The sequence below is a fragment of the Salvelinus alpinus genome, chromosome 26 (assembly GCF_045679555.1).
Source record: "Salvelinus alpinus chromosome 26, SLU_Salpinus.1, whole genome shotgun sequence".
In the NCBI taxonomy this organism is placed as follows: Eukaryota; Metazoa; Chordata; class Actinopteri; order Salmoniformes; family Salmonidae; genus Salvelinus; species Salvelinus alpinus.
The window spans coordinates 21,527,953-21,550,047 of NC_092111.1; the positions used below are offsets into that span (position 1 = coordinate 21,527,953).

Consider the following 22,095-nt stretch of genomic DNA (forward strand, 5'->3'; position numbering starts at 1 on the left):
TGGTTTTGTGTGGGTGAGCGGTTTGCTGATGTCAATGTTCTGAACAGAGTGCCCCATGGTGGCGGTGGGGTTATGGTATGGATAGGCATAAGCTACAGACAATGAACACAATTGCATTTTATCAATGACAAATTGAATGCACAGATTACTGTGACGAGATCCCGAGGCCCACAGTCATGCCATTCCTCCTCCACCATCACCTCAGGTTTCAGCATGATAATGCACAGACCATGTCGCAAGGATCTGTCCACAATTCCTGGAAGCTGAAAATGTCCCAGTTCTTCCATGCCCTGCATACTCACCAGACATGTCACCCATTGAGCATGTTTGGGATGCTCTGGATCGACATGTACGACAGCATGTTCCAGTTCCCACCAATATCCAGCAACTTCGCTTAGCCATTGAAGAGGAGTGGGACAACACTCAGGCAACAATCAATAGCCTGATCATCTCTATGTGAAGGAGATGTCGCGCTGCATGAGGCAAATGGTGGTCACACCAGATACTGACTGTTTTGCTCTAGGACGCCATCCGGCCTCACAATACTCGTCTGAAGGTCCCCGGTACCATTTGAAAAAATTAATGGCGGTACAGTATATATGGAGACTGTTTAGTGCCAAAAATAAGGGTTTAACTACGTCAAGATGTTTTAATGTTTCCTCATCTTTCTTATATCTATCAGATATAAGACAGATACTTCAGAATAAACTTCCTTTAGATGTTTTTGGGGGGGACAATCTGTTGTTCCATGTAGGGAATCTGTTATTCAATGTGTTTGTATGGGCTAGCAGCAGTAAGGCCCCCCAAAAAACGTCATAAAATATTTGTATTATATTTTTGGGATAATTCAAGGGGTCTTACAATTCAAAATCAAATAGCTAAATGATCATTGGTCTGACCTTCTTAAAACAATCCCATATAGCTTAGTAGACTGCCCGAACACTAGTTGGTATGGGCTGTAACTCTGCTGTGCTAGCTTCAGGGGGAAGCTGGTTCCACCTTTGAGGTACCAGGACAGAGAAGAGCTTTGACTGGGCTGAGAGCTGCCCTGACTGGGAGCTGCCCTCTCGTAGGTGTGGGAGGGCCAAGAGACCAGAGGTGGCAGAACGGAAGTGCTCGTGTTGGGGTGTCAGGTTTTAGCATAGCCCGAAGGTAGGGAGGGACAGTTCCTCTTGCTGCTCCGTAGGCAAGAACAGTGGTCTTGTAGGGGATGCGAGATTGGAAGCCAGTGGAGTGTGCGGAAGAGTGGGGCGACATGGGAGAACTTTTGAAGGTTGAACACCCAGCGGTCTGCAGCATTCTGGGTAAGTATAGGGGTTTGATGGTACAATCAGGGAGCCCAGCCAACACACACAGTGCACTCGCTTGGTGTGCCACACTCTCGTTGTGTCACGCAATAGGGTTACACAGCAGTACGTTAGTCTAACGGGCCTCTCAGTTTTGGACCCACTAAGGGATCAGGGGCCAGATTCTATTTTGTACGTGGGTCTGCACTGTTTCACCACCTGTGGTCTCTGCCACCATGGAGACGTGCCTTTTGTTAGCCAGAATCCCATTACGTCATTGGACCAGACAATGATTGTGTCTGTGTATCTTTGTGCATCTATGGCTACGTTTACACAGGCAGCCCAATTCTGATATTTTTTTTCTGAAAAAGATCTTATGTGAAAAGATCTGATGTGATTGGTCAAAATACCTATTGGTGGGACAAAGATAAGAAATGGACTGCCTGTGTAAACAGCCTATATGTGTACCTGTCTCCAAAGCCACTTAGTTGGTGAGTGCATACATTTTTATTATGTTGATCCCTGCGGGAATTGAACCCACTACCTTGGCAGTGCTAGCACCAGTCTTGCATACTGAGACACACTTCGTATACGTGTCTGTGTCCACATGGGCAAGTTAGTTTATGTGGTGATATGATCAGAGTAATTGAGAGAAGTTGGATAGGGGTCAAGAAGAGAAAATGTTGGTTGTGATCTGGTCACGCTACAGCTCCATGCTCAACAGGTCAGAGCCTTGGCTGCCACAACTAGAGTATAAGTGAGTCAATATTGGCAAAGAAGTGGCATGGAACAGAGCACAGGGTTACTGGTAGGAGAAACCGGATCCTCGACATGTCTGTCATATCACTGTGTGATAGCTAAATCTTTACAGCTGTTTTTGGCTGTGATCACTTTATTATTTTTAAAATTTTATTATCCCCTTATCCTTTTGTGAATTCATACTGTTTTGGTACATCTTGTTCTGTGGTTTTTATCCATCTGTAGACATCATACAGCTTTATTACCTGTTGGTGTTTTCTCAGTGATTACGACCTCCTTGGTATTGTGAAATAAGAACAGGTTTCAAGTAAAGGTGGAAGTGTTTTGACTTTGAGCCATGTCATGAAACACTGATGCTATATAAAGAGGTGTGATGGGAACACGGCATGCATGGCTTTCCCCATCAGTACTGGTGGTGGAACCATACCGGTGTATGCTGCATGGCGCTCAGATATCTTCCTGTCTACAGCTTCCAGGGGTGGCCTAAATTTGCTGAATAAGGTGTGCTTAGAGCAGGGCTAGAGCAAAAGCCTGCATACACAGTTCCAAAAGGGAAGTCCACTGCTTTGTTATGCTGAACCCTCACAGCATAACATCCACATTGCTTTTATTAAGACTTCTAACATTCTAACAAAACACAATAAGTGTTGTACAGCTCTGTTAGGTAGTTCAGAACTTGTTATACAGTTTGATAGCTTATCTATCACCACCTTTATGTAGCCAGAGATGAAATCCAACATAATCCCCTTTTGGCTAATTTAAAATGCTAATGAGATGCTAATGAAATCAGAGGAGAAAAAAACCTGTCGTGTAGAGAACCAGAATGGTATTACTTAGCCTGGTTGTCCATTTAAACTGGCCACAATGCATCATGTTATGTAAAACTCTGACCACCTTCAGCACCTCTCTCTCATTGGTTGTTCTGTTGTCTGCATATTTCTATTTGACCGGAGAGGGAAGAAATGGGGCCTAGCTAGAATGAGAGAGCGAGAGAGCCTGGAAGCTGTGGGCTATATGAAGCTTTGAAATACACATGTATATTCTATCCCTGCTTGCAGTGCAACCATATCTGTTTATTTTATTTACTGAAAATAAATTATGTGTTGTAACACTATTTGAAATGCAAAACTGAGAACACATAGTGGCCTCTGTGACCAGCATGGAGACACGTTTGAGTATTATTTGTTGAAAAAAATTATATTACACATATTGTTTTATATTATTATAGTCATCTATTACATCTTACATCTCAACTTTAGTTTTAATAATAGCTTATTTTGTAGAAGAGAAAAGATCAATCTCATCATCATCATCATCATGCACACTTCTCCTTTTCATAAAGAGCACCTACATGTGAGTTGCTACGGTGTTTGAGTTTTTTCACCAACTCAATGAAAATAAATCCTGTGTACCACTTGTGTAACCTTCTGACCTGTTTCAGAGGTGTCAAACATAAACCAATAGATCAGGAGTTTTAATAGAAAATGCATCAGATCTGAAGTCCTCTTCAAGGACACAGTAGAACATGTGGACTGAAAAAGGTTAGAGCCACGCCCCCCTGGTGTGATGACGAGACCAGCTGGCGTTTAACGCGAACACTGTGCTGCAGCACCGCCACGCCACTGGCCAGTTCCTCTAGGCAAGCTGACCGGTGTGGACGGTACCTGAATATTCAGCAAGGACCTAACACCAGTAGGCTTCATGATATAAATGGAGTGAGACAAACAGCTAAACGACTAAAGAATTGGACCTGCTGTTTTGTGCGTATTTTCTATCTATTTTACTCACAAAAAACAAACACACGGTACGACATACTACGGCTCATGTGTCTGTAAATTAGTAGAACTGTCACATCTACAACGGTCTTGCATGTCTGAGCAGGAGTCGATCAATCACACTGTAGGCTACTTTTACACGTTGCGCGCCTGCTGCTGTGGTGCTACTGCCTTCGCCGCTCTGTCCGGTCTACCCGTGGTCTAGACTGATCCAAGCCCCGGTGGATTGACCTGCCAACTGAGCCGCAGTCATGGGAGGGAATTTGGGGTGCCACCGCTCGATCCCCAAAGACCCGACGGATTTCAGCAACAGCAAGCGCAAGTTTAGCGCGGCGTGCAACTTCAGCCACATCCTCGTGAACCAAGAGCGGTTGAATATCAACACGGCCACCGAGGAGGAGCTGATGACTCTACCAGGAGTGAACCGCACGGTAGCGCAGAATATCGTGGAGTACCGGAACTGCATTGCGGGGTTTAAAAAGGTAGAGGACTTGGCTCTCGTGAGCGGAATCGGTGCCGGCAAACTGGAGATTATCAGACTGGAAATATGCGTCTCGAGCAGGACGGGTTCGTCCCAACACTCGCCGTCGTCTCTGCGTAAAGACTTTGAGCCCCACCTGTCATGCACAGGTATGAACATCAACACCGCCACACCGGCGCAGCTCATGAGCATCCGTGGCATCACGGATAAAATAGCGAAGAACATAGTAGAATACCGGATGGGAAACGGTCCGTTTAAAAGCATCGAAGACTTGGTGAGGGTCAATCACATAAACTCCTCTCTATTGGACAAAATTCGCTTTCAAGTGTTCGTAGAGCGTTCCAGAACACCTTCCACCAATACCAACGGGGGGTTGGCATACACTACCGAGTCTCACCCGAGCCCCACATCATTCAGTCTCCGGAGTGAAGACATGGAGCTTCCACCCGGGGGGCCGACTCGGATCATGTCTGTGCGGCCCAACGTGGAGCCTCCGTCGGGGATGCGGGACGGGAAAGCGGTGGTCAGGGTGGCTACCTGGAACCTCCAGAACTGCTCTTGTGAAAAGGCCAACAACCCGGGCGTCAAAGAGGTCGTGTGTATGACATTGCTTGAAAACGAGTAAGTATTGATCTGTACCCTACTGACAAACGGTCCATTTTATAGACGTAAATTGTCCATTAGACATTGTAGATTATATGCCAATGTATGGTGATCAAATCACATTTAATTTGTCACTTCCACCGAATACAACAGGTGTGTGTACCTTACTGTGAAATGTTTAAGCCCTTAACCAAAATGGAGTTAAAGAAATAGTTAAGAAAATATTGACTAAATAAAATTAACACAAAATAACAGTAACGAGGCTATGTACAGGTTAGTTAAGGTAATTTGTACATGTAGGTAGGGGTAAAGTGACTGTGCATAGATATTTAACAAAAAGTAGCAGCAGTGTAAAAACGTGTTGTGGGGTGGGTGTCAATGTAACTAGTCCGAGTGGCCATTTGATTAATTGTAGAGCAGTCTTGTGGCTTGGTGGTAGGAGCCTTTTGGACCTAGACTTGGCCCGCCGGTACCGCTTGCCATGCGGTAGCAGAGAGAAGTCTGACTTGGGTGACTGGATGTTCCATCTGTGCTAAAAAGTGTACATGTGAAACATGGCCATAACATAACACCCATATTCCAAATAGATTTGTTAGATAAGGGAAGTGCTTGTCACTTGTTTTGTGACCCTGGGGGAAAACACCTCTGCAGGTGGTAGAGAACAATCACACTGTTGGATCAACTAATGTAGCCTGTCTGGACTCTCAGGGTGGTTCCTAAATGAGGTACTGCCAGGTGAACACCTATCACAGACCAGGTAAACTGTGTTAAGGGATAGAGCTGTCTGATCAGTAGTCTCGTTAGAAAGCCAGACCCTCACCACTGTGTTCAGCTTTATCTATCAGAGACGATGAGTCGTTGAGTGTTTGGTCTTCGGTGGCTTTGATTGTCCCCAAGGCTACTCACAGAGACATTCATGAACTCACACTCTCTCCCTCTGTGGGTAGTGGGTGTGACTTCCCCAGTCGACTCAGTGCCTTAGCACTGTGTGTGTTTTACACTGAACACAAATATTAACGCAACATATAAAGTGTTGGTCCCATGTTTCATGAACTGTAATAAAAGATCAGATGTTCCATATGTACAAAAATATTATCTGTAAAATTTTGTGCACAAATTTGTTTACATCCCTGTTAGTGAGCATTTCTCCTTTGCCAAGATAATCCATCCACCTGACAGGTGTGGCATATCAAGAAGCTGATTAAACAGCATGATCATTACACATGTTCACCTTGTGGTGGGGACAGTAAAAGACCACTCTAAAATTAGCGGTTTTGTCACACAACACAATGCCACAGATGTGTCAAGTTGAGGGAGCATGAAATTTGCATGCTGACTGCGGGAATGTCCACCAGAGCTGTTGCCAGATAACTTAATGTAAATTTCTCTACCATAAGCCGCCTCCAACGTCCTTTTAGAGAATTTGGCAGTACATCCAACCGGCCTCACAACCGCAGGCCACGTGTATGGTGTCATGTGGACGAGCGGTTTGCTGATGTGAACGGAGTGCCCCATGGTGGCAGCAGGGTTATGGTATCGGCAGGCATAAGCTATGGACAATGAACACAATTGCATTTTATCGAAGCCAATTTGAATGCACAAAAATACTGAGATCCTGAGGCCCCCTTTAAAAAAGAAAAATGTATTATAAAATTATAAAGGAATCTGGGACCGACAGATACATATCTGTATTCCCAGTCATGTGAAATCCATAGATTAGGGCCTAATTTATTTATTTCAATGGACTGATTTCCTCACATGAACTGTAATACAGTAAAATCAATGAAAATGTTGCATTTATATTTTTGTTCAATATAGTTCAATGGGTTGTCTTATATAATCCCCAGATCAGGACAGTGTGATGCAGCAGTGAGTCTGTCTTTCTGGGCCTCCTCATTGAGAGGGGGACACATTCCGCCTGGTGGTGTTAGGACACAGACACAAACACACTGCGTGTGACAGACTGAAACTATCCCTGGTGTTAAGACTGAAACGCAGTGGCGGCTTCTGATTGGCTGAATACCCGCGGTGCGAGGTGGTTGCAGTGTTAACAAAGCAGCATGACAGAAATATGATGCCAAGTTTTCAAACTACTGCTAGTTTCTTTGAGAAGATGTGTGTGTATAAAGTGATCTGTGTATTTGAACAACACCATATAATCACCTATTTCACTTTTTCATGTCAAACCAAATGACCACTGCAGCACATGCTGACACTGTTTTGAACAGATTAGATTATACTATTATGAACGAACAACCAGTTTACGAACGAGTGCACCAAGGAGAAAGCAATAAGCATGCAGATGCAATAAGTGAAAACGCATCCTCTAACTGGGGATAGCTAGCTAACATGTTACAAAGCATGATGTGCTAGCCAGTTAACTTTCATTCTGAAATAACTTCAAATTCCCAAGTTAGTCAGATATTAGATTAGGACGCTCCCATGCCAATTTCAAGTCTAACTAGCTAGTAAGCTACCAGCTAGCTACACTGAGTGTACACAACATTAAGAACATTTTCCTAATGTTGAGTTGCACCCCCCCTTTTGCCCTCAGAACAGCCTCAATTCTCCAGGGCATGGACTGTATTGAAAGCATTCCACATGGATGCTGGCCCGTGTTGACTCCAATGCTAAGCACAGTTGTATCAATTTGTCTGGATGTCCTTTGGGTGGTGGGCCATTCTTGATACACACGGGAAGCTGTTGAGTGTGAAAACCCAGCATCTTTGCAGTTCTTGATACAAACTAGTGCGCCTGGCACCTACTACAATACCCCCTTCAAAGGCACTTAAATATTTTGTCTTGCCCATTCACCCTCTGAATGGCACACATACACAATTCATGTCTCAATTGTCTCAAGGTTTAAAAATCCTTCTTTAACCTGTCTCTTGCCCTTCATCTACACAAATTAAAGTGGATTTAACAAGTGACATCAATAAGGGATAATAGCTTTCTCCTGGTCTGTCAAATAAATAATTCCTCAGTGTATCTATTTTTTTTAAATAAAATATGTTTACAATTGGTATAAAAAAACAATCACAGGTGGGGGCGGGTTGCCGCTACTGAAACTACTTCCGACAGTCAAACATGTTATGGTCATTTTGGCACCTAGAGTCAAATCTTCCACGCAGTCCCAAATCCAGTCTCACAAGAGTACTGTCATCATGCATACAGCACATGATCCTCGTGTCTGTCACTTAATGCAAGAAAGAACACCAAATAAAATGCTGCCCCACCCTAGTCTCAAACAGTACAGTCTCTCTCACACGCACACACACAGTTGTGTTTTATTCACCTTGTGGGGAGACGATTGGTTCCCATTAAATCTTTTTTTTCTGTGACCTTAACCCCAAACCCTTAAACTTATCTCTAATTCAAAACATAACCCCTAAGCCTAAAAATAGCAATTTTCCTTGTGGGGACCTGCAAAATTTCCCCACTCAAATTAGTTTGATTACTAGTCTTGTGAGGACTTCTGGTCCCCACAAGTATAGTTAAACGTGTGTGTGTATATATACACACACACACACACACACACACATGCATGTAAAAGTCCTACAGGCACAGCAATCAGAGAAAACAAAGCCCTTTCCAATGATTGACCACCTTTAGCACAGTACTTTGACCCCAGGTACTTCTTCCTCTGTACTGGTTTGTATGTGAAAGTTCTTTCTAACGCAGTGATACTTCCCCTGGCTGTCCCTCCCTCTTCCTGTGTTCTGTCAGACCTATAGGTAAGTGTTCTGGCTGGGGACATTGAGGCACAGGGCGGGAGGAAGGTGGAGGGAGAGGGATAGGAGGGGAAGGGGAGGGGTGTTGTCTGTTTGCTTAGTGCTCAGCTGTGGAGCGAAATATCACAGGCTATCACATACTTGAGTTTACAGTACAAGCTGGGGCGTGTTGTCTTGGCCTGCCTCCAGCTAGCACAGGGAGCGAGTTACTGGAGTTCAATGAACTCCGCTCTGCACCACACGGAATCAAAGGTTAGACTGACAGACAATTGGCTACCAGTCCCGCCAGCCTGATGCAGTCTTGGGGGGGGGAAAAGAACCCCCCCTCCAGTTATTTGTAATGAGTCAGTTGAGCTGTTGGTCTCCCTACTGCCACTCCCATCCCCTAGCTGAGATGCCGACAGAGGCTAAGGGAACAAGGAAGCGGTTTCACCACGCTGACTAGCTAGCTGCGAGAGGGAAGTTACTCTTGGCGAGCAGGGAGTTTGGTTATAACAGATCAACAGTACAGGGAATGTGTAGACTAGACCTGCTGACACACAGTTGACTAATATCTCAGGAAGGAAAAACAAATGACTCCAGGGATAGTACACAGAGAGGTTATGTTGTCCGTGAACGGTAGGAAAGGGAACGGTAGGCCACATTCTAATGTCGGTCTTGCAAGATCAGTAGTGTGCCATGCTACGCGATATCTATTGTGCAATTGTTTAGCCTTGGCTTTCATGAGCGGCAACTTCAGGGACATAGACTAGGGTGACCAGACGTCCCCGTTTTCCGGGGACAGTCCCCGTTTTAGCTGGCCTGTCCCCGGCTGGAGCTGTCCCCGGAAATGTCCTCGTTTTTAACTGTGCGTTAAAAACAGACCTCAAAGTGAAATATTTTACTTGGCAAGAAAGACCGGGCAGCAGAGCCTACCGGTTGACGTCTCAAACGCATTGTGCTTGTTTAGGCCAACAGAGGGGGCTGCTCGCTATAGCAGCTTCATTCACTCTTCTTCTACTAACTACTAGTTTTAGAGAAAACTGCTGTGGAAAACTCGGCCAGAAGCTAGCAAGTATCAAGTGAATCCACAACATCACCAGAAACTTATTTTCAAGCCAGTTTGAGATACTAGCTAGTGATGTTATGTCACAATTTATTATATAGATAGGTGATCTGTTCTATAAGGTTTTAAATAGGTTATGCTAGCTAACGTTAGCTATGTAGACTAAGTTAGCTAGCTAAGTTATATGGCATTATAATAAGTAGTGTGAAAATATAGTTAGAAATGTTCATGGATAACATTAGTAGTGGAGAGGAAGGAGAGTAGGAAGAAAAGTGAGAGACAGAGGAGGAAAGCTACAGATATGGTTACAGAGCCTGCCAATTTATTATTCCAAACAATTTTTTTGAGATAAAATACAAAAATGAGGCAAGCAATGGGAATCTGTTAACCAAAGTATTTTATCTAATAGTATGCTGTTTATTAATACAGATTGGAGAGAAAGGAGAAGGAAAAAGTAAGGGAGTAAAAAGAGTGAAGCAAGGAGAGTGTAGAAGAGTGAGGTGGAAAGGTGAAGAGAAGGAAAGGAAGACGAGTGAAGAAAAGAGGAGGAGAAAGATTGGAGGAGAAGAAAAAGTTAAGAGAGTAATTAAGAGTGGCACAAGGAGAGTGAAGAAGAACAGACAGAGGAGATACAATGACTCTTTCCAAGAAATGGAAATGCACTTTTAATGATAAACATGATGAGAGAATTTCCATTTATACGCTCAGGTCAAGACGATAGAATGGTTCACTGCACCCTTTGTAATTCCTCTTTCAATTGGCAGCCGGAGAAGAACGGCAGTGGTAGAACATCAACAGACGAAAAAGCATAAAGCCTCTCTGATTGCCCGTGTTGGTATGCCCTCTGTCACCACGTTCTTCAAGAAGGTAGAGCCTTCCCAAGAAGAATATGATTTAGCAGTGCAGGAGGGTGTCTTTGCATACCACACTGTGACACAATCATAGTTACAGATCTCTGGGCTGCACAGCACAACTGACACGTAAACTTCGGCTCATAAACCTTCCATGTGCTAGGACAAAATGTGACGCCACAGTGAGTAACGTGTTAGCACCATGGGCAACTACTTTGGTAACACAGGACCTAGACCAGGTTGAATTTGTGTCCCTGTCCATTGATGCGTCCAATCATGGACATGTAAAGCTGCTGCCAATAGTAGTCAGATATGTAAGATATATGATGGCAGCACATCTATGGAAACAAAACTGCTTGATTTTGTTGAATTGAATGGAGAAACAGCAGAGGAAATTGCAGCTGAGGTCCTGGTGGTCATCCAAAAATGTAACCTGGAAAACATTCTCTGCCGACAACAAATACCAATTTTGGAGGACTGAATAGGCTGGGGAGGGTCAATGTCCATACCAAAGTTAAAAATGCTCTGCAGCGGGAGGTGATTGGCTTAGGTTGTCCTGCTCACATCATTCATAACACGGCCAGAACAGCGTTGGATATGATGTTGAGTACCTGCTCACATCATTCATAACACGGCCAGAACAGCGTTGGATATGATGTTGAGTACCTGCCCACATCATTCATAACACGGCCAGAACAGCGTTGGATATGATGTTGAGTACCTGCCCACATCATTCATAACACGGCCAGAACAGCGTTGGATATGATGTTGAGTACCTGCTCACATCATTCATAACACGGCCAGAACAGCGTTGGATATGATGTTGAGTACCTGCTCACATCATTCATAACACGGCCAGAACAGCGTTGGATATGATGTTGAGTACCTGCCCACATCATTCATAACACGGCCAGAACAGCGTTGGATATGATGTTGAGTACCTGCCCACATCATTCATAACACGGCCAGAACAGCGTTGGATATGATGTTGAGTACCTGTCCACATCATTCATAACACGGCCAGAACAGCGTTGGATATGATGTTGAGTACCTGCCCACATCATTCATAACACGGCCAGAACAGCGTTGGATATGATGTTGAGTACCTGCCCACATCATTCATAACACGGCCAGAACAGCGTTGTATATGATGTTGAGTACCTGCCCACAAAGATATTTGGATATGTTCATATTTTCACCGTCAGAGTAGAAAGACTGAAGGGCTTTTGTGAGTTTGTTGGCCAGGAGTACCATAACATTTTAGGACACAGCAATGTTTGCTGGCTGTCCATGCTCCCTGCTCTAGAAAGAGTGCTGAAAAGGTATGTGCCATTGAAATCCTTTTTTATTTCGGAAGATAAAAGCCCTGTTGTCCTGTGAACAATGTTCGAAGATCCACTGACTGAACTTTGGCTGGCCTTTGTCCATGGAAACTTGACCGTATTCAGTGACACGATCAAGATGCTTGGAGGCCAGGACCACTGTGCTGTGGAGTCAGCTGCTATTCTGAGAAACGTTGAGGCAAAATTCACTGCAAGACGTGATGACAACTTCATTCCAGTTTTGGTCAGAGGACTTCTGAGAGAGCTAGAGGAAAATGGAGCCATGTCTAAAGAGAACTTTCTCAAAACATCCCAATCATTCTTCACTATGGCTGTGAACTACTTGCAAGCATGGGAAAGCACACAGATAATCTAAAATATTTACATTGTCTCCTTTTAAAAAGGCAACCTCAGCGTGTAGAGATCCAGAAGGCAGCAGCCACACTGCAGAAAAATGCCCCCATGTGACCATCAATGAGGATGCATTGTGTGACGAGGTTACTGGCCTGCAAGAGTTCCTAAAGGGGGATCGCTTGAAGAATGGAAAACATCTTAGACACCGCTTAGTCAGAGATGGAGCACGGTGGTTACCCACTTCAAAGAGAATGACATCCCACACACTAACCTGGCTAGATTAGCGTCTGTTGTCAGGTGCTTACCTGGAAGTAATACACCAGTCGAGAGAGTGTTCTCCCAAATGAATGATATATGGACAGCAGCAAGAAATAGGTTCACTGTTCCTACCATCAAGGCCATGCTTATTGTGAAGACAAACTTCAACCTCCCCTGCCAGGAGTTCATGGAGAAGCTGGCCAAAGACAGAGCAATCCTGAATAAGATACATTCTTCTGAGAAATATACAGATTAGGTTGGTATAACTATATTATGTAGTTACCAATCTCATCAGCATCTTATTTCTTTATTATGTTAAGTATTTCACATATACTATTGTCTGTTTTTTTCCCAATTTTGCTCATGTTCTCTTCTGCTCTTATTCTACCCAGACTACCAGGACCACTGAATGGCTATTCAGATCGGACGGTTCTGTCTTGTCTGTAGTGTTTCTGTAATATAGTTGTTTTCTCTATCACAGTGTGCCCGTTAGACTAAATACATGAAACCGGAATTTCATAGATAATATAACATTGGCTATTTTAATTATATATTGACCACCGAACTGGAAATGTCCCCGGTTTTCATTTAAAAAATCTGGTCACCTTAACATAGACCGATGCTAAGTGAACAGGGAAGGCTGACTAGCTAGCAGGGAGTAAGGTTACTACAGGATTTTGTCTTGTTCAGTGTTGTGTAAAACCTACTGTACTGTGGAAATAAGATTTGGATGTAAATCAGTCAAAACTGTTGAGAAACCACTGGTTAACCGTGGACGTGCAGCGCTAGCGAAAAGCAACCCACCTGCCACCCTAAACACATTCTCTCACCCCAGGTCAACCGCTACAGGGTTAGTGGAAAAGGGCTTCCACGGTTTAAATGGGTCTGAACTGACTTGATCTACTGAGTGAACCACTCTTGTTTTCCCTAAAAAAAAACGAACTCCCCCACCCCAAGACATATCTGACACACTCAGGACGGGTGTGGATTAGAGACCTGTTGTAATGTGTTCTAATCTTCATCATTAATGAGGTTCGCCATTAGAACCCTGACAGTATTTCTATCTAAATTCATTCGACCAGACTGACCCGATAACAGAAACAATGTGATCTGTGTTTGTCTGTATGGATCTGATAAAGGAAAATCAGATCAGCGTAGCTAGTTAGCTGTTCTAAGGTCAATCGATCAATTTCGTAATGCAATCATCCAATGATTCCATTCACCACACAATCTCTGGACAATATCTTCTCGACTTCTAAACAGATTACCGGTATTACAGATCAACTGGGTTTTCTCGCTTCTAATGTTGAAGAAGAATGTTCTGTATTGGGTCATTCCATTTGATTTTTAATCACTTTTTGACTGCACCCCTTTTTGAATTGAACAACTTTCCATATATATTTGCCCATGGAGGAAGTGGTCAGAAAGGGATTTTTTTGGGACCTGAATGCCAAAACGTTTAGGAGATGGAGGTGCTCAAAGTTGATCCATTTTACATACCCATACCATGAGACAGCCATGTCTTCATCATGGTAAAAGATAAATGGTTGCGTTTGACATCATTTAAAAGCTTACAAACAGGGTTGCCAAACTATATATTTTTTTTACCTTTTAACCAATGGCGGTCAGTGCCATTTAAGATGAGGGAGGACTTTTTCTTTTTTTCATGAGCATGGCCTAATTTCTATTACATATAGCATAGAAATATTGGATAACTCTCATTCATATTCAATTAACCTAGTTCAATGTAACAGCGATAGGTTTAGGCTACTACATGATACTCTAATTTTCTGTTACTGTACAGTCAGTAAACAGTTACACCGGAGGGCCCCGGTGGCAATAAATTAGTGATACCAAAAGCTTACCTTGACTTGGAAGAGTTCCAGTGTTATGTTGGAAAGCGATAGCCAGCTAGCTAACATCGCATCCCTCTGTTTGAGCAGGGTGTTTCAGTAGACTAAACTAGCTCGCTGCATTTGCTAACTATCTCTCTTTCTATTTCTCTCTTGCTTCATTTTGGAAGAAATTAATTTGTTCAACGATTGTCTTTTTCTCTGAGTCAATTACTCATAACATTTTACACACTGCAGTGCTAGCTAGCTGTAGCTTATGCTTTCTAGAGTCCACCCAATCAGGATAAGATAATGACATGTCAGTTCATGCTGCAAGAGCTCTGATAGGTTGGAGAACGTCCTCCGGAAGTTCTCACAATTACTGTAAGTCTATGGAAGGGGGTGAGAACCGTGAGCCTCCTAGGTTTTGTATTGTAATCAATGTACCCAGAGGAAGACGGAAGCTAGCTGTCCTCCGGCTACACCATGGTGCTACCCTACAGAGTGCTGTTGAGGCTACTGTCGACCTTCGTTGCATAATAGTGTGTTTTAATCAATTATTTGGTGACGTGATTATATTTAGTATAGTTAAAGGATAACTTTTTAATGCTTAAATATTCATATTTTTATGAAATTCACTGAGGATGGTCCTCCCCTTCCTCCTCTGAGGAGCCTCCCACTGCTTTTAACGTCAATTATCTATCTGTTTCAATTTTGCGTATGTTGTAGCTTAGACCCTATTTTACATAATCTGAGGTGTTTGTTGTTCCCGCCATCGGTTAAGACACAGCATGCTCTTAAATACAGGGTGGGTGTCATTTCAATCATAGAAATATAATTCATAGAATGGACATGACCATTGAAATTTTTATTGAATAAAAATGCACACTTCTAATTACTATCACAAAGATGCCGGACCACCCACCGTCAAATGTCAACTTAAATGTGAATATCTGTCTTTCTATTTCAGTAGATTTCCTATGGAAGATTGACGGTATTTAAAGCAACTGATATTCCCATTCAAGTTAACATTCTCTAATGTGTGGTCCTCCAACTGTCTTTGTGCTACCATTTTGAAAGTTAAAATATCAACTTTCTCATTTTAGTACAGCCAAAACGTGACACTCACCCTGTATTCAAGAGCATGCTGTGTCTCAGCCGATGGCGGGAACAACAAACACCTCGATGTAAAATAGGGTCTAAGCTACAACATATGCAGAGTTTACGAGTTTTTAGATCATTTACGTTAAAAGTTCAAAAATGTATTTTCTCTCAAGAAATTATAGAATAGTTTGATAAGCCTTTTAAATGAAGACATGGAGGTCTCGTGGTAGGGTGGGTAATGGAAAATTGGTAAACTTTTAAGACTTCTATTTCCTAATTACTTTGTCATTCAGGTCCAAAAAGTAATTTTCTGATCTTCTCCCATGGGCAAATATGTATGGCAAGTTTTGTTTAAAACAAAAGGGATTCTGTCAAGTGATTGAAATCAAATGGTACGAGCCCATTTAGCAGGTCTGTTCTAGCTGACATGCCCTTAACCCAGACGATAAGGGTATGATGTTGGTAAATGGTATGAGCCCATTTAGCAGGCCTGTTCTAGCTGACATGCCCTTAACCCAGACGATAAGGGTATGATGTTGGTAAATGGTACGACCCCATTTAGCAGGTCTGTTCTAGCTGACATGCCCTTAACCCAGACGATAAGGGTATGATGTTGGTAAATGGTACGAGCCCATTTAGCAGGTCTGTTCTAGCTGACATGCCCTTAACCCAGACGATAAGGGTATGATGTTGGGAAATGTGTGCATGCCTGAATGACATGGCTAGTATAGATCTCACCTACTGAAGCTCCTTTGTTAACCGTCACAACACTCGCATTTCTCTCTCTACCAATCTAGCTGTCCAGCTTTTCCAGGTATGTATGTGTGTGTGTGTGAGAACACTTACAACTTCCAGCCAGCTGCAGTGGTTGAGATTTTACCTCCCCAACCCACACCTCAGTCCTGACCCAGCAGGTCTGAATTCCAAGCAGTGAGGCGGGTGTTCAGCGCCCGGGGGTTGGGTGGTGTTGGCGCTGCCTACCTGCCACTAACCATGTTAATCCCTGTCCTAGTGCATGATGGGAAGTTCTCATCTACATCTCACCCGCAGCAGCAGGTCTGTTCCCCCGACTCACAGAACTGTCAGAATGGAGCAGACTGACTGCCAGAACAGACATCGTGACTATGTGCTGGACTCTGCTACTATGGTACAGAGTACAGACTCTGTGTATCCCAATGAAATCCGGAGCTATCAGAGAGGCACAGTTTCTCTCTCAGCCCTGTCAGCGTATTGTGTGTGTGTGAGAGTGACTCGGGATTGATGCTGAGGTCATGTGTGTTGTTGGGAAAGTTGTGCTCTGTGTGTGTGGCTGACGCTGAGTGTTAAGAGCACAGAGGGAGAAGGCGCTCATGTGGAAAATTCCATTAGCACAGCAGTTTGTGACCGACAGAAGGACAGACCGTGAGTGAGATGCATTACCCAGAAAACACTGCTTCTGTCAGTGCCAGTCCCTCTAACTGTAACCAGTTAGCCATTTACACTGGAACACACTAAATTGGTTCTCAATTGATCCAAAACCAGTCTACACTGATACACCATCTCACAAACCAGCCTGCACTCATACACCACTATCTAGTACAGTACCCTCTGAGACAGGATTAGTCCAAGGTCACCTTGTGCTCATTACTTTTAGTTTACACAATTAAAGTATGTCTTATCAGACTTATTATAAGTCCAGACTCTCTGTTTCCTTCATTGTGTATTCAGTGTGTATGTGTAGTTTTCCTCACCTGGTAAATCATCAAGTGTCTTCCTGACATTGGTGATTTTCTTCATTGTAATGATTGTTCATTGTAACTGGGATTCCAGTTTCTCTGAGTCGCATATAGTGTGGCTCTGCTATCTCTCTGTTTCTCTGCGGCAGTGTGGATCTTTGTATGACCTTTGCTGCAAGCCCCCTCCATCCTTTTACGTGTGTGTGTGTGTGCTCGCGGTCTCTCACTTTGTACATTTGCAGTAGAGCTTTTTTTTCTGTCATTCTTTTTTATTTTTTTCAGTGCCTGCCTTCGTTTGTTAACCTGCCCATCCTGTCGAGCTGTGAGGAGGATTTGAGGAGTTTGAACAGGCTATCCTGTCTCACACACACACTCTCCTGTATGGTCATGGTCACATCAGGCCCTTTCTCTGCACTGCGGCCAGGTCACCTGTGGTCAGTGCAAGGGAGGCAGTGGAGCCTCTGATTGGGTGATCACACCTACAGTGGGGAAGGGGTGTCGTCACCCTCCTACAGAGCTCTGGCTCCAGACCTGTTTGCGTTCACAATCACTGATTCCACAGTTCCTGTTTTGATAAGAGACCACATATTTATCTCTCACAATCTATTATGAAAGAATTAGTGTGTTAGGGTAGGGTGGAAAACTAGTGTGGTGGGTAAACAAATGCATCAAACCATTTTGAAGATGGCAACAAAAGCATCTGTGTTTGTAGGATAAAATAAATGCTTCTGAACTGCTGGATTTGGAGTGTTCCTTTTTGCAAGTGGGTCCATTGTACATTGTAATAATTTGTCTCCGTTTACTATCAGTCTATATACGACTGTGAAATAGTCTCATCTCCGGGTGGACTCTTGTCTGTTATCAGTTTAGTCTCGTCTGTCTTTTTATGTTCTTCATTTCATTACCTCTTTTTATGCCACGAGGTGCTCCAGTGAACCTCCTCCAGCTAATCATTCCCGCGCAGAGCAGACCAGGAGGCTAACGTTGACTTGTGCATTGTTTCCATTATATTAGCAGATGCTCTTATGCTCTTATGCAACAATGCACAAGTCAACGTTAGCCTCCTGGTCTGCTCTGCGCGGGAATGATTAGCTGGAGGAGGTTCACTGGAGCACCTCGTGGCATAAAGGGTCAAAGTCCGAACAGACTCAGCAGCAGTGTTGCCTAATGTCCTGTAATAACCGCTGGGAAACCACCGACCTACTGAGACGCGTTGGGAGTAGAGGGTGGCAGGGCACTGATCCTGCTATTCCCAAGGTCACCAGTCCACTTCTCCAGTCACATCCACGGTGACTGAGCTGTATGCTGGAATTAGAATCAATCTAGGTGTCCTGTCTGCTGATACATATTCATGTAATAGACCCCAGGTCACCATACCCTGGCTCAAGACCAACAAATGGAGTGGTAGGCCTCAAAAAAAGTAGACTAAAATCATTACAATCACAATTAAAATGCAACGGTTGTTTAGCGTGTTGAAAGGATTACTTGAGGACAATGCGGAGCATCGCTTGGAAGAGACGGTGCCAGACAGTTTGCTTTGCCGGTGTTGTGCCGAAAATCTCCCCCCTGCCAGAATTCTACCCCCCTTCGCGTGAACGCGGACACACTCAATTCTTCATTGCAGCGACTTGCTTGCTAGTTGAGATTTCTGCTCTTCTCTCCGTTGTCAGTTTAGCCTACATTTCACTGATCTTAGTAGCAGAAAGCATTTTTTTCTTTGTCTTTCAAGGCAGCTGTCAATGATCACGTTAGGCTGCGTTTCATTTAATATTTTTATGGCGGTTTGATCGCGGGGGAGGCACTAGTAATGTCTGCAGTTTTCGGTTTGGCTATTTGTTTCAACTGTATTAGTCTATAAATAAATCTCTTTGCCAAAATGTGTCTTCTCTCCCATGTCTTATTTGACTAGTTCTGAAATGTTTGCTTGCCTACATTTTACTCCCTCTGTTTAATATAACACACAAACATGAATTATTCATTTTGGTTGCCTATCCTGACGTGAAGTTTGTTCTATAGAAATTATTTGACTCTAGCCACAAAATGAAGGAAATTAGAAGGGGTGGAGAATTTCAGCATCATCTGTCAGTTGTTTAGGCCGTGAGCCGATTGCTTTGAATTTGATGTCGCCATTTGAACTCGGCCTTGTAAACCTACTAGCATAACGGACAGCTGTTTTATGCAGCTTCATCTGAAGTAAAGTGACTAAAACTATCAAATTACTCCTGTCTATACTAAAAACACCAACAGAGAGCAGGATGTAGGCCACAGAGGATCATTAGCTTCTTTAAAAAATGGCTATAGATTGTATGAAAATCACAAGGCCAGGGCATAATCTAGTCGGGTAGTGTGCAATTTGGGCAGCGTTTCAAATGGCTGACTTGTTGATTTGCGGCTGTCAGTGAAAGCATCTTAAATAAACCTATCGCAATATTTCACAATACAATCGCTAGAAAAACAAAGAGGAGACCAAGAAAACTCAAACCTGTCTCTTTTTCTTTAGGCTATCAAAATCCTCAACTCCCAATAGGCTACTGTTCGCTCAATAGCTTATTTTATTGGCACTTGTTCTCAACTGGCCTACCTGGTTATATAAAGGTGAAATAAAAAAATATCCCCGGTGAGTGCACCTATTCACGGTGTTCATTGAGTGAGGCCCTCCTCCTGGATTTGTTTTTGGTGACAATTTCCTCCAGGCTAGATGGACGTCATAGCCAACAGTATGTGTCTCCCCTTTTCATAGGCCTCGATTAGATTGATTGCATTCTAGACAAGGCCGTTTTTCTATTGATCCCAGTTTGCCAGTGTCAGCAGAGCAGCTCACCCTGTCATTTGTTGTGGTATTATAGATTCTGCTGGATTCTCAGCTATGCGGCGCCAACTCATTTTGGGCCGTTACTAGCCCCTACATTTGTCACATACCTTTATTGTGTCTGACTGCATAACTGTTATACCAACAGGTTTTATTCATTCATGGAGTACATGTGGGCCACAGCAACCTCATTTAGCTGCCTGCTTTTTAGTGGGTGGGGGGGTTATCACCTAGCACATAGAGAGCCTCATCACAATAGGCATAAAATACACTAGTCTACATGTTTTTTAGCCTGGAGAAAAGTCATTTTTCACTGCCTTAGATTTAATTATCTAATTAAAGTTAATCAGCCTTGATCAATACTGTGGACAGAGGATCATAAGACACTGTACTTGGTTGCTATGGTGACCGAGGATGTGCAGTTATGCGTGAGGAGACATACCCACACGGGTGGAAGTGTGTGTGTGTAATCCCACCTGTGAAATAGGCCAGTGTTTTTACCTCTTCTGTTACAACTGTAGTCCATAGTCTAAGCCCTCTGAAGTTACCTTTTTCTTTTTTTAAATGCTATTAACAAATTAGGTTTCTCTGGGGTTAATTTAAAAACAAGTCTGAATGAGTCAGTGAACCAATGAGGAATATTTTGTTTGCTCATTTAGTTAATAGCCAGCAGTTGTGTGGATCAGTGTGTTAGGGGGAGTTGAGAACAGTGTGTGTGTGCAGCAGGATGGAGTGAAAGGAGGACCAAGACGGGAGAGAGAATAGTGTGTGTGTGCAGCAGGATGGAGCGAAAGGAGGACCAAGACGGGAGAGAGAACAGTGTGTGTGTGCAGCAGGATGGAGCGAAAGGACGACCAAGACGGGAGAGAGAATAGTGTGTGTGTGCTGCAGGATGGAGTGAAAGGAGGACCAAGACGGGAGAGAGAATAGTGTGTGTGTGCAGCAGGATGGAGTGAAAGGACCAAGACGGGAGAGAGAATAGTGTGTGTGTGCAGCAGGATGGAGCGAAAGGACGACCAAGACGGGAGAGAGAATAGTGTGTGTGTGCAGCAGGATGGAGTGAAAGGACGACCAAGACGGGAGAGAGAATAGTGTGTGTGTGCAGCAGGATGGAGCGAAAGGACGACCAAGACGGGAGAGAGAATAGTGTGTGTGTGCAGCAGGATGGAGCGAAGGAGGACCAAGACGGGAGAGAGAACAGTGTGTGTGTGCAGCAGGATGGAGCGAAAGGACGACCAAGACGGGAGAGAGAACAGTGTGTGTGTGCAGCAGGATGGAGCGAAAGGACGACCAAGACGGGAGAGAGAACAGTGTGTGTGTGCAGCAGGATGGAGCGAAAGGACGACCAAGACGGGAGAGAGAACAGTGTGTGTGTGCAGCAGGATGGAGCGAAAGGAGGACCAAGACGGGAGAGAGAATAGTGCTTATGCTTTGCCATTATTCTTTTTTATCACGCTGACTAGTGGGCTGGAAAAACAATTAGAAAGTAAACAGATGAATGTTTATGGGCTCGTAAATTAGGTTCCACCCCATCTCTGCACCAATGTGTTTGTATGTACAATCTCTTGGGCTTTACGTCCAAAGTCTACTCTTCCCTCTCTGCTTTTCTCTGCATAATAACTGTTGTATGCATCTGAAATGGCACCCTATTCTCTAGTGCACTACTTTGGATGAGAGCCGCTGTGTATAGTGCACTATGCAGGGACAATAGTATTCCATTTAAGACACAGGGAAAAGAGTCATGTTATGTGTTGTAGAATCAGGAGGGTCCTGAATGTGTAGGGAGGCCCTCTGTGTTAATAATGCAGTGGCCTCTCCTCTCTTACCAGAACTGGTGTGTATATACTACCCTATCATATGGCTAATAACACAAAAGTCAGCTTCGATAACAGAGACGAATCTCTGTTTTATTGATGCATCCATGTCTCTCTCTCTCTCTCCAGCATCAAGTTACTGGCAGTCCAAGACCTGGTAGATCGGGAAGCCCTTGACAAGGTACAGTGTAGCAATCCCTTTCTTCACCTACTAGAACAAATCACTTATTGATTTGGGGAGCAAAGTTCTGTGTACCGATTTAGTCCACCAGTACAGAATCTTTATGTTCGTGATAATTATGAGATGCTCTTGTCATTAAAAACATGTAGAGAAACTCCATTGTTCTCTCTCTCTC

The 22,095-nt window shown here is 43.7% G+C and overlaps 1 protein-coding gene across 1 annotated transcript in view; it reads left to right on the plus strand.

The window, feature by feature from the left end:
- Positions 1 to 3,638: 3,638 nt before the first annotated feature.
- LOC139554921 (endonuclease/exonuclease/phosphatase family domain-containing protein 1-like) overlaps positions 3,639 to 22,095 on the plus strand; it is a gene marked incomplete in the record, with an annotated part of 35,205 nt that continues 16,748 nt past the window's right edge. The window contains 2 exon segments of the mRNA XM_071368199.1: positions 3,639 to 4,922; positions 21,869 to 21,920. Of these exon segments, the coding sequence (XP_071224300.1) occupies positions 4,072 to 4,922; positions 21,869 to 21,920 (903 nt within the window).